This window comes from Anoplolepis gracilipes, chromosome 1, assembly GCF_047496725.1.
Source record: "Anoplolepis gracilipes chromosome 1, ASM4749672v1, whole genome shotgun sequence".
Lineage (NCBI taxonomy): Eukaryota > Metazoa > Arthropoda > Insecta > Hymenoptera > Formicidae > Anoplolepis > Anoplolepis gracilipes.
Window position 1 is genome coordinate 8,571,046 of NC_132970.1, and position 11,744 is coordinate 8,582,789.

General features: G+C 28.0%; 1 protein-coding gene across 1 annotated transcript; it reads right to left on the minus strand.

The window, feature by feature from the left end:
- Positions 1–192: 192 nt before the first annotated feature.
- Syx5 (syntaxin 5) lies at positions 193–3,138 on the minus strand. Its single transcript, XM_072887426.1, has 5 exons — positions 2,551–3,138; positions 1,873–2,129; positions 1,368–1,562; positions 1,169–1,290; positions 193–1,045 (listed from the first exon to the last, which is right to left on the minus strand). The coding sequence occupies exons 1-5, from the start codon at positions 2,915–2,917 to the stop codon at positions 886–888; spliced, it is 1,101 nt and encodes a 366-aa protein (XP_072743527.1). The 5' UTR covers positions 2,918–3,138; the 3' UTR covers positions 193–885.
- Between the last annotated feature and the right edge of the window lie 8,606 nt (positions 3,139–11,744).

Here is an 11,744-nt window from a genome sequence, read left to right on the forward strand (position 1 = left end):
TTGATTGCATTGTAAAAGCAACAAAATAGTGAAAATAAAAAGTATTTATAATTAAATTATATTTACATTTCTAATAATGACGTGCATATTCTAGGTGTTCGACTTAGTAAATAAAATATTGTAATAAAGTTCTTATATAATCCATGTAGAATAGAAGATACAATTGTTATATATATGGTTTTAAATATTGAAATAAATTGTAATTTATTATGGCTGTGTGTTATCAGAATTATTGCAGATTTAATATTTTAGGTAAAAAGAAATTATATACGTGTGAAAATTATGATTCTTCTATTTTTATATGAAAATAACCTAATTAAAATTTAAATTAAAAGATATTTTATACACACATAAAGGGTGCATTCGGGGAAACGCTTCGTACTGAAAATAAATGTCGTTTGTTAATGAAAGTTGAACAAGGACATGCTAGTAGCAACTCCTCAAACGCAGCCATAGTGATATAAATAGTATAAGTATATATAAAATAACCAAATTTTTTATTTTAAATGTATATATTTTTTGTAAAACGTTACTCGTTCAATTTATTTGAATGTTTGCCTTTTTATATATATATATAAGATGAAATTTATATATTTATTATCTATAGAAATATTCTCTTTTTACATTTTATGTTCAGTAAGATATATTGTACAAGTAACGTAATATTTAAATACTTACAATGGTAAGTGTTTAAATGTACAATATTCACAATTTAGGAAAAGGGTGGAGGAATGCACAGAATATCTTTTTCATTTAACCTATATATGAAGATTCTAGCTCTGTAAAAATCATTTTGCAACTGTTTTTTTTTATATCACAAATAGTAGATATGGATGATAAAATGTAATGATATAAATACATATAATAAATTGATAGTGCCGAGTGTTATGCTAAAAACACTACAAAAAATATAAAGAAAAATATCAAGACCGCGAATATCTTTATCATTAACCATCTATTGCTTGTTACAGACTGAAAATACTTCAATATTTCAGTATGTGCAGCTTCCACATTTAGCTCGGTATCTTCTATATTGCTGTCTATTCTGTAAATAAATTCTTTTTTGCAATTAAGAATTTCTATTTATAAAGTTTTAATAATGGTAAAATATTTTCAGACAATTTTTTGTTTGTCATGAAATATAGACAAGAATTATATTTTTTTTTACCTTTCAACCATTTCTTCTTGTTCCTTAACCATATGTGCCAATTGCTGAAAAATGCCACCTAATTCAACTATAGTGGATTCTATGTTTTGCATAGTCTCAGCTCTTGACTGAACATATGCATCCTATAAAAAGCAATTATATGTAATTGTGCTATTTCATATCATATTAAATTTCTTTATACATGTACTAGCTCACTTACAGTATCATCTTGCATAACTTGTTGCATTAACTGATGATTCATCACTGGTTCTAGGTCTATCGCAACTGAATTACTAGAAACCTCTTCCTGTAGTAATAAAGAACCTTGTCTTCCTGAAACAACACTTGGGGGGAGCATAGTAGATACAGATCCTTGACTAAATTGTTGTCTTCTGTGTTGTTCCTCTCTCATGTTCTGTATACATTTTCATATTTATGCATCAATACATATTTTCATATTATGTATATCAAATGTATCCTTTTTTTTCTCTAATTTTTCACAAAATTTATAACTTGATATTCTTTTTCTCTCTTAAAATATTTAATTCATTTGCAACAATATTAATATACATGTAAAGAAATTTAAATAAAATAATGATCTGATTGTATATCTACACTATGTATTTTATTTATTTTTAAGAAATTTTAGAAAAATATAAAGAATTTATAGTATAAAATATTTTATGACCTTTTAATATAAAAGAATATCATTTACTTTAGCTTACCTCAGACCGAACTTCCAAAACACTTTTGAAATTATTTGACATGTCTGCCAATTTAGATTGTAGTGCCATCACAATTGAGGAAGAATGCGAAGCAATATGATGGCTCTGAGAGGAACCAAAACTTTCTCTTTGGGACTTTCCAAGCTCTTGCAATTTTCCAATTTGAACATTCAAGCTTTTTAGATCTGTTTTAATGATATTTGTAAGCTCTTCGATTTCAACTTGTCTATCATTAAATATGGATTTCTTCTTGGCCACTGTAATGTAAGAAAACCAATTATTGTAAAATAATTCCAGTATATATTGCTTAATCTAAATATTTATATTTTAATCTAAATTTATTATTTATATTTAATTTGTGTATATTAACTCAAATGATAAGGTTTAACTTAACAGCAACTATCATTGATAATCTCAATTGTAATTGATATTTCTGAACAAAATTTCTTTTTATAGTTTTCTCGATATAATTTGGTGTGATCTACAGTTAAATTTTATTAATTTCCATATAAGATTTGCATATAAGAGGCTTGTTCCAAAACAAATAACAATAGAGGTTTTTTTTGTAACAAAAATATGATTTTTCTGTTTGTAATATCTTTCCTTTGATATAACATATTGCGACTGAATAAAATCGCAATATAAGCGGTACCAGATTCTTATATATTAGATTCTTACATAGGGCAAGCTTCTCTAACTTGGTGTATGTGCTAGCAATATTTTTGCCAATGTTCTTTGCTATCATCATGAAGTTTGAGTAGCTCTGTATCTGGCGCGCTCGACGCGGATTCTGCAGGTTCGCAGTGGTCCGCGCGACGGTTCTGCTCTGCATGGAGCGGATCGCGTTGACGAATTCATTGGTCCTGTCACGAGACGTCATCGTCGTCGTCGTCGTAGATTGCTCCGCTGAATTGACAGTCTCCTCGCTCAACAGCTCGTCGTTCACTTTGTCTCCATCGTAATGATATCGCGAGTTACTCGAGCTCGCAATTGCGAGGTCGCGATCTACCACGTTTCCTGCGACGTGACGTCTGCGTGCTAACATCGCAGCATCCTCTCAGCTTGCTCCACGTGCACGCGCGTCCCGAGGATCCTTACTACCAGGTGCAGTTATACGTCAACAGATTGCAAGCGGCAACGACGGCGACGGACACGTCCGCATGACCACACATGACAGTTCCGTGTTCCTTGGTACAATCACGTATTATATATGACGACATACATACATGATAGTACACATGTACAGCTTTCGGATGTGTTCAGAAATCCTACTCGTAGAATAGTGTTGCTAGACAGAGAGAAGCCTGAGAGACGCCACGGCTCGGTTTTACGTGATCCCTGAAAGCGATACGCCCTCTGTGGACATAAAAACGTGGACATTGAATTACACAGCCAATGTCCACGAATGTTCTCAATGGATAACGTATAACATGCACAGTTTTGGCAGAGAGAAGCCTGAGAGACGCCATAAAGTCGTTTTTGAGGGAATCCAGTTTCACCGCGGTACAGTGGCGCTAACTGGATCGATTTTAAAGCCGGTGGAACTACGTAGCTCGTGGATCGACTTTCCAGCGGTTCGCGTCCGTGCTAGATCCATAACTGTGGATCTCAAAAGTACGAAACATATACATTCATTAATATTTTATTACATATTATTAATTGCAACTGCGCGTGATCTTTTTTCACTTTAACATATATTATGAAGTAATATATATAATATATATATGTATATATATATGTACAATATATATATAAAAAAATGCTCATTTTATTTCACATAAAATTTAATGTTTTAATGATTTCAATGAAAGTATTTGGTAAATATTCACATAAGGTCACCCCTTTCAGAAGTCAATGACCTTGATATATGTTGTCAAGATCATCACCCTCAGTGACGCTTAAAAGGTTTTAGCCGTCGCTCGTTGTTTACTAAAAGTTACATACAAAAATTGTTAAAAATTAACGTTTTTTCCAATTATTTTATCAAATACTGGAAATTTAAAAAAATGTTTCAAATAAAAGTTGTAAGTCTTTTCAAAATACACGTTTTATATCCTATTCATTTTTATTATACGAGTGATAGTTTTCGAGAAAAACAAAAATAAGACTACAAACCTCATACAATATTAATTATAATATCATATATAATATAGTCCCACTGTATCCGCATATGCAATATATATATATATATATATATATATATATATAGTATAAATTTTAAGTTTAACGATCGATAAGTATAAGTACAGAGCTGACGTTTTGCATAATATAAATTAATTATATTATGATGATATTATTGATTAAGTTTCCTATTATTGAAATTGCTAATAAACGATAAGTAATCGTCAACTAATTTTTCAAACAAAATGTTTTCATTATTGTCTGATATATTTGCAATTTCTTTCATCTTCATTTTCTAACATTGCAAATAAAATGACGTAAAAAGTAGCAAGGATAAATTACATGGAACATAAAGTGTGGCAAGCGAATAAAGTAAAGATTGATGTTCAGTGAAGGTTAAATATTTGTTCTTAATAATTTTTCGTAGACGTTTCATATTACCTATGCTACATATAATATGAAGAGCATTGCATGAAATATACAAAGCGCACTTTATTTATGATTATTATGATTGATTGATTTATGTATGATATGTGTAAGGATTTTACACGACGCTCGTTTATTAATGTTCCTATAGTCAATCAGCTATACAGTTTTGAGATGCAAATATTGCTTAGGACGTTACAAAACTCCTTAAAAATGTTACATGTATTGAGAGGTATCGTAACACGTATTGTCACGAATATATTTTATTAGAATAAAGAAAATATATATTTTAATAGATTTTCAATGTTTCAAAGTTTTTTTATCTTACATCGAAAATTTAAGTAACATTTACTGTATTTTAATTGCTTTTATACTTGTATAACAATAAATGTTGTGAGTGGATATAAAAATTATAAAGATGCGATGAGAACATAATGGTTGAACTATTTTGTTGCTATTAATTATTCAGTTGAATTAGTTAAACAATATTAGTTTTGCATGTGCTTCTTAATTTTTTGTTCATTTCAATTGTAATATTACTTTTTTTGTTTAGAAAATTTTTTAAAATATCTCATTTTTCAAAACATTAATGTTTTGATATGTGTAAGATATCTTTTTTTCATTAAAATAATCAGCCTTGCAACGCTTAATGATTATCTTTAACTATAGAACTTTCCTTTTGCATTAATATAATGATGTTTTTATTTATGAGCTAAAATTTATTATACATATTAAGATTCCATTGGAAAATCTGATTATCGATTATTAAATATAATAATTAGATCGAGCATTTAACCTAAAAAAATGTATCAGTTATTTTAGCATTATTAATAATTTTATTTACTCTATAACCGTAAAGAAATGCTGTTAAGCGAATAAACAATCAAACTGTCCGTTTATAGTTGAATTCTATGTACAAATTTGTACGTGTGCGTATGCGTATGTATTATATATTAAATTTATAAGCATATTTTAATTGCTAGACAAAGAATAAAAAATTGCTGTGTAATAAACAGAGCTATTTAATTAAGATATCGCACACTTTATCATAAACTAGGAATTAATTTGAAAAATCTGTCTCAAGCATAAAAATCTTATTTTTATTCTAGTTTTGTTCTTATAGTCTTTGAATATTTATTACGTCATTCTATTATAATGATGTCTGTATATTATTTTATTTTATTTTATTGTATTTTTTCGTTGTGGAGATTCTATCTATCTGCTCTCCAAATTTTTGACGCGTCATCGATAAATCACTTCGATATATTGTAATAATGTACTCTGCCTTACTAAAGCATTTAGAATTATATTTTATTTTCTGTACTATTTTATTTTAAAATTTAATATTTTTCATTGTGGAGACTATCTATCTCTTCTCCAAATTTTTGACGCGTCATCGATAAATCAATTTTACTTCGATATATTGCAATAATGTACTCTGCCTTATTAAAGCACGTAAAATTATATTTTATTATTTTCTGCACTATTGCTTTTAATAAATAGTGAATTAATTTTTCCTATTCCTCTTTTTTCTTCCTTTAACCCTCCTTTGTCTACACACTTATTTTGAGGGGTGACAGTGGAGGGTTAGGGGAAAGAAAGAGAGGAATAGGAAGAATAAATAAAATAATGCTAACTTGTTTTATTCTAGTTTTGTTCTATTTAATCTTTGAATATTTATTACAATGTCATTTTATTATAATGATATCTGTAAATTATTTTATCTTATTTTCTAAATTTCTAAATTTATTCTGTGTTTATTTTCGTTAATCGCATAAACCTATAATTAGGCAGATTTTACATTTGAAATACATTTTGTGTTATACTTATTTAAGACACGTTGTTGAATTCCGCAATTAGAAACTTTATTAATTACTGTTAATTAATACCGATTATGCAATTGACTTACTCGTGCACGATTAGTAATACGTGTCTTCAAGTATCCTCGAAAGTTCAATTTTTATTAATAAAATATTTTACATAAATATCGGCAATGTAGGTACTTCACGACCAATAATGTATCTTAAAACGCTCGAAAATTCGCTCCTGAATGATTAGAAAAACATATTTCGCAAAGAAGGTATCGCTAAAATCCGTGGGAAGAGCGATACCTTATTTGCACTGTAAATGCATTTATTTGCGTTTACTAATATGCGATTCATGTTAATAACTTTTGGGAAAAGCTGATCAGATAATAATAGTACAGCAATTTTGTCCCGACGTTATATTGGAAAGTGCATTTTTGTACAGTATTTTGTGTGTTTGGTAAGAAACTTATTACATTTTGTGTGTCTGCGTACTTTTAAGTGTTTTAATGTGTTATATATTCTTACGTTGAGTTGTTGAAGATGGACCGAAACATTCAAATAAATGCGTTCTTTTATTTAAAAAAATTTGAATTATTTGCGTTCTTTACACTTTGTGCTCCTATTGTCTTTCCTTTCTCCATGACGGAATCGTATAGCAATATTAGTACAGAAAGAAACCTGAGGCTATAATTATACGGGCAACTTATTCTTAGCATCGATAAGATATTATTAAAGATCGTTAATCTTAGGTAAATTTCATGACTGTCAAGTAATAGGAGACATAAGATTTTAGAAAAATTTTTAAAAAGAGCAAATAACAAACGTTGTCTTTGTTTGGACTCTCATCAATGTCAAAAATTAAAAATAATGAATAGTTAGAAATGAAACAAAACAATCACACATAAAATAAACTCGGATGTACAAAAATTAATAAAAAATTAATAAATTACAAACGTAAAATAAAAAAATGCTCAAAAAAATAATAAATGTTTTATTATATCAAATTACAGGTTTGTTATCAACAATGTACGACAAATATTAGTACAATAAAACAATTATTTTGTTGTTCTTACTACATAAAAGATCTATATATTTTTTAAAATAAAACAATAGTTGAATGAGATTTATATATTTACAATAGCGCGCAGCCAGATTTTTTTCAGTCACGCTACATTCTGTAAGATCCATCGGTCTTTAATATAAAATTATAATTTGATTTTGGTTATAGTTTAATAAAATATTTAATTAAATATAAAGAAAAGGCTTAAGGAACAAGACAAATGGAGTTAGTATTTTAAAAATTTTTAATGTGCAACAACTTTAATTATTATATAAAAGTAGTAAGAGACATCAGATTTTAGAAAAATTTTGAAAAAAAGCAAATAACAAACGTCTTTGTTTGGACTCTCATCAGTGTCAAAAACCTTAAGTCTCGAATGAATAATCCATTTGTACATTTTTATAAAATTAGATATTAGATACTTAGCGTCATAATAGTTTTATGAAAAGAAGCGACCGAAAAAAAATTGTGAATGTAATGATGTAATAACGTTTTTAAACGGTCAGTACCATGAATGATACTTAAGCTTAAATAACACAAAGACAAAGATATATCCTAAAAAAAAAAAAAAATAAGTCAGAGAAAGGGGAAAACCGAATTTATCAGAGAGAACAATTCTCATCGCGAAGTTAATTTTTCACAGTAGAAAAAATCATAGAAAAAGATTTTATTAATGTAGATAATTTTCTTTATATCTATAAATAATATATAATTAGCATTATAAAATAAGAAAAATTTATGTTCCATTCTAGTCATAAATTTTTTACTACAGTTTTCATAGCAGCATATTAAATGTATTTAGACGTTTATGTGTTCAACACATTTTTCTTTGAGTTCTCAGATTATTATAAAATTATTATTAGATTATTATTTATATTTTATTGCAGTTTGGTTTCTTTTTAAGAGGAAAATGCATTTACGCACTTCTCGTCGATCAGTCTAGCGAGGGAGTGTGAGACTCCCCCCCCCCCGTCTATAAAAAGTGGTATACCCACTAAAAACCCTTATGTTTCTCAAAGTGCATTTTCTGAGGAGAAACCTTATATTTTGTAATACATTTATATACACAAATATGTATTATATGTGTGTTACACATAGAATTAATTATGTCATAAGTATATATTACAAAGTATGATATAAAATTTAATATAAAACATTTAACAAGAGAGTATATTATAAAATGTGTTACAAAATACATATTATATAAGTAATTTTATACTACACATAAAATTAATTATATATTTTACAATATATTTACAAATATATTTACAAATATATTTTACAAAATAGGATACACAATTTATTACAATATATAATTTGAAATTTAATAGTGTACAAAATAATTTATTACACGAAAATGTTCAATATACCTACGTCCAATATAAAATTTATTAGAAGCTTTTAGATCAAACGTAGCTGATAGTCTATCACGACCAAAAGAATTATTAATAAATTTCGATTACGTTTCTCTCAATTAAGAGAATCTAGAATTTTAATGAAATTTTGTGTTATTGTACGTGGTCTTTCAATTTTGTGTAATTTACAATTGAATTTTTTTACAATACATATACAATACATAAATATAATGCAAACGTAATTTTATACAATAATATCTTATACAATCTTAATAAATATATAATGTGTACATAATTAAATTAAATTTTATTATAAATATAAATTTAATTTATCCAATAATCTTTTTTATAATTATTTTCTTTTTCTTTTTTTATATATTATATTTTATGATTTATATATAATTTATATTTAATGATTTTTTATTTCTCTGAAAAAATATTACATTATTTTTATATTTTTTCCCTTAAATTTAAATTTAATTTTAGAGCTTTAATTTTATAGCTTTAGATTTAATTTTATTAAATTTTATTTTCTTTTCCAATATCCTAATAGTCATAGCAGACCTCACTCTACTTGCTGGTTACACTAGCAAAAATACATGATAAAGCGATTTGGAGATCCTAATTGGGAATTCGCAGTAAGATTTAGGAAATCACGATCATATATATTTTTTACGCCTTTTCGCCAGTTTACCATTTTGACCACGTATTATATTTTTCCAGCCAGTTGGACCTTTATTACTCCTGGCTATAGTTATTTTAATTCGATTTCTACGAACCAAGAATTGAGGAAGAAAAATAACTTCTTCTACTGCCGGTAATAATTATCACCGGCAAATAAGACGACTTATATTCATTTAGGATCGTATGATATTATAATACAATCGTTTTGTAAATGCGTATCATTAGTCGTCGAAAGTTGCAAAAGATATATAACAAATATAATCATGTATATACCGAAAAAATTGTACTCTAAATGTAGACTTTATAAGCCTTCTTAATATTCTTAATAAATGAGAATAATTTTTTACCGTGATATATTTTAAAACACCTTATTTATAATGAAATTAAAACTATTGTATATATTAATATATTATATATATTTAACTTGTCAAAATTTTAATAAATAGCAAATGTCCATTTGTAAAATTGCTTTTTTTTTTTTGTTATTGGGATCCATAATCTCAAATATTAAATAATATAATGATAAGAAAATATTCTATTCAGTATATATATTCTTATCTGCTAAGAATATCTGAAAGTACTCTTTAGAAGATTTCTCTCTTAAACTAATTGTAAGAAGATCTTCTTAATGTTTATTTTAAAGAAATATATTATAAAGTTGAATGAAATATTCTTAAGCTGAGAATATAATTTTTTCGGTGTATGTAAAATATATTAGCATGCATATCAATCCCTCTGTTGGCGGGTCATTAAACATTTGTATCTTTAAAATTGTTTTATAAAAATCTAATATATATAATTAAAATAAATATTTCATGTATGTCTTGCATAAAACTGGAATAAATCATATATTTTAATTTTTTTTAATATTTTTCTTTTTCTTTCAATTTTAATATACAAATGGTATATCTATTTTAACAAAAGTTAAAAAAAAGTAAATGAAAAATGTAATATAAAATTTTCTCTTGGAATACGTACAAAAAAAATTTTTTTATAATTTAAAATTGACCCAGAGTACGGCATGCATGCATTCCGCCGTCCAAGGGTTAAAGCAACGAATTTATCTACAATCTACATCTTTATCTACAAGTCTATTAATCTACATCTACAAATTTCTACATAAATCCGTTGCTTTAAAGTATAATAAAAGCTTTTTATCACTCACCGACACTGATGTGCAACAGCGGAATTGTTGATATTGAATCTATATGTTGTCTGTAACATACAAATATAAAATATAAATTATAACAGCGCTTAAAATAATTAATATTCAAGAATTTATTATTATATATACTCATCAAATTATTATTATGTATTCATCAAATTTTATATTTAATGCGTACAATAATAAGCAGATATATAAATATCGAATAATTATATAATTAAAAAAAAAACTATTTTTTAAATAAACAGACTTTTATAAGATTTATGTAAAAGTCTTTATCTCTGAGTTTCTCTTGTTGAAATCAATCAACTGAATAAACTGAGTTAAATCATATACGTGATTTATAATAATTAATCTACAAATAATAATATATAAATTATATTTACCCTGGGGCTGCTCCGCCGATGCAAGATGTCTCTCCTAGGCCTCCTCCTCCTTTCAGATTGTAAGGGACGTCAGGAACTATTGTTTTATACGCGCGATATACTTTTTTTAATTTGTTGAAACGGCACAAAAATAAAATCGTGCAATATTTTAAACCGTACAAAAGTAAAAACGCGCGATACTTTGACGGCACTTCCGAATTTCGGAACGATCGAAAATCCCATTTCATCACGCACGAGAATCATACTTGAAGTCGACAAGTCGGGCGCGATCAAACTCCAAGCAAGAGTTAAGTCCGAATCGGAAGAGGACGGAAGATCGAGGAAATCGATCGCGAATGGGGTACGCTCGATTCTTGTTCGTGCAGCACCGCATCTCAGACCGACTCAAACTCATTAGACACGATTTCGGATGAGCATATGTGTCTATCATACAGACAGTCCACATGATACCTCACAGGGCTGGTAGACGGATCAAGAGGAACACCCATTTCATGAATGTTCAACAATCTGAACATTTATCAACTGGATCGAACTTCTTTACTGAGCGTAAATCATGACCTAAATCCTCCAGTCGACGTCCTCAATGCGATACGTCGTATTGCTGATAAACGGTACAAGGAAAGGGGCCCATCAACGATTTATTCCAACAATCGACCGACCTCTAATCGACTAGGACTGAAACCCGTTGCCGAAGCACAGACCGTGCTCTCAACAACCGATTATCGAGCGTTAGCTCAATATTAACCGCGCGTTCAAGTATCTCTCTATACTGAACATACGTCTTACGCGGCCGGCATTTGCCTCAGCCGCGATACTGAGGCGTGTAAATGTTGTTGCCCAGTAAGAAATGACGATTGAAAAAATGCA